The sequence below is a fragment of the Puntigrus tetrazona genome, unplaced genomic scaffold (assembly GCF_018831695.1).
Source record: "Puntigrus tetrazona isolate hp1 unplaced genomic scaffold, ASM1883169v1 S000000556, whole genome shotgun sequence".
NCBI classification, from domain to species: domain Eukaryota; kingdom Metazoa; phylum Chordata; class Actinopteri; order Cypriniformes; family Cyprinidae; genus Puntigrus; species Puntigrus tetrazona.
Window position 1 is genome coordinate 1 of NW_025048188.1, and position 1,950 is coordinate 1,950.

General features: G+C 42.7%; 1 protein-coding gene across 1 annotated transcript; it reads left to right on the forward strand.

The window, feature by feature from the left end:
• Nucleotides 1–194: 194 nt before the first annotated feature.
• On the forward strand, nt 195–1,942 carry LOC122334516 (adenylosuccinate synthetase isozyme 1-like; the record flags this gene model as incomplete). Its single annotated transcript, XM_043232508.1, has 6 exons — nt 195–298; nt 371–421; nt 509–575; nt 945–1,052; nt 1,636–1,717; nt 1,788–1,942. Coding segments are annotated over 6 exons (567 nt in total), but the record flags the coding sequence as incomplete, so codon positions are not given.
• Between the last annotated feature and the right edge of the window lie 8 nt (nt 1,943–1,950).

The following is a 1,950-nucleotide window of genomic DNA, read 5'->3' on the forward strand; positions in this document are numbered from 1 at the left end:
TGTGTGTGTGTGTGTGTGTGTCTGTGTGATTCTTGATTTACAGAAAGATGTGGAGAGATTAATTTAAAGACATAAACTTGGGGGGAAAAAAGGCAGAATAGTGAGAGATAAAAATGGCATATTTTACATTTAGTTCGTGCTGCGCCAGAAACAAGCCTCCTGTAGATATTACAGCGTACTGTTTGTGCTCAAAGATGTCAAAAACGTAAACGTGAAGATGTGTCTTTATCTGCAGGCAACGGCGTGGTCATTCATCTCCCAGGATTATTTGAGGAGATTGACAAGAATGAGAAAAAAGGTATCGTAAAGAGTTTTTAGTAAGCCTCGGAGTCACCCATGAGAATAATCTGTTGTTTTCTGCCCTGATCAGGTCTGAAAGGATGGGATAAAAGGCTGGTGATCTCAGACCGGGCTCACATCGGTAATAAAGCTAAGTGTTTTTATTAAACGCGTTGAATACGGCGGTGGTGGAAAATGCATTAAAAGTCCGATCTTGCGTTTGTGTCAGTGTTTGACTTTCACCAGGCCGTAGACGGACTTCAGGAGGTTCAGAGACAGGCTCAGGAAGGACAGAAGTAAGAGCAACACAGGCATGGTTTGATTGAGTTTCATAATTGTCGTTTATTTCACGTTAATCGTTAGAAGACGACAGATTCGGGTGCAAATATCACATATAACATCATATAATAATAATAATAATAATATCATGCATTTAATAAAAAATATAAATGCATCTTATGCTAAACTTTAAATGCAATATATAAATTCATAAAAAATTAAATAATCTTTTGCTTGCAATCAGGAGATATCGAAACCTGAATTTTACGATGTAAAAAATTTTTTTTGCATCTGATGTGGCGGAATTTGTGCAATAATTAATAAATGAAATACGAAGCAATGCATAAAAATGAGTGTTTAATGCTTGCCTTGGCGTTCGTTCTCAGCATAGGAACGACTAAGAAAGGCATCGGCCCGACGTACGCCTGCAAAGCGTCTCGCACCGGGCTCCGCATCTGTGACCTGATGGCTGACTTCAGCGACTTTTCCACCCGGTAAAGTGTGTGCAGGCACAGAAACACCCGAGCCGTGCCGCTCTTCACTTTAACGTGCCCTTTGTGTGAAGAAGTGATGCACGCTTTAGGTCAGCCGAGGCGGTTTTTACACCGCTGTGCTATTAAAAGCATTTCGCGCTGAACAGTTCAGCTCTTTATGATAATAGGGCTGTCAAAATGCTAAATTGATAATTATGATTTCCGGCATAATCTAACTAAGCGGTGATAAAGGTGTGCATTATTATAAATTAACCGTGGTTTTATCATATTAAAAGTGCATTGAGCTGTGGTTAAACTCTGTTTAGTGTAGCAAATCAATAGATAATCAGTGGTTACCATAGCAACCGGGATTTTTGCAGCGAAACCATGGTTAATTTTCTTAAGATAGCTTTATTATAAGTTACGGCTTTATGTGTTTAAAGTAATATGAAGAACTCAGATAAGCCGTATATCGTCGTGGTCTCACTGAATCAATGAAAGCAGTTTTCTGTTTGGGGTGTATGTGGAGTTTCAAGCTTGACGAGATGCATATATCCATCGCAATTTTAATTTTAATTGTCCTGACGCTCGCTCGCTCCTGAAGGGTGAAGAACCTGGTGCAGCAGTATCAGTCCATGTACCCGGCGCTGAAGGTGGACGTGGAGGGCGAGCTGAAGAAGCTGAAGGTCAGTTGAAGGTCAGCCGGCGCATGCGGCGCGCGTTACGCTGCTGTCTCTGACCCGCGCTCCTTCACAGGACTACGCCGAGAGGATCAGACCGCTGGTCAGGGACGGAGTCTACTTCATGTACGACGCAATTCACGGGCCGCCCAAGAAAATCCTGGTGGAGGGAGCGAACGCGGCGCTGCTGGACATCGACTTCGGTCAGGATCTGTGTGTGTGTGTGTGTGTGTGTGTGT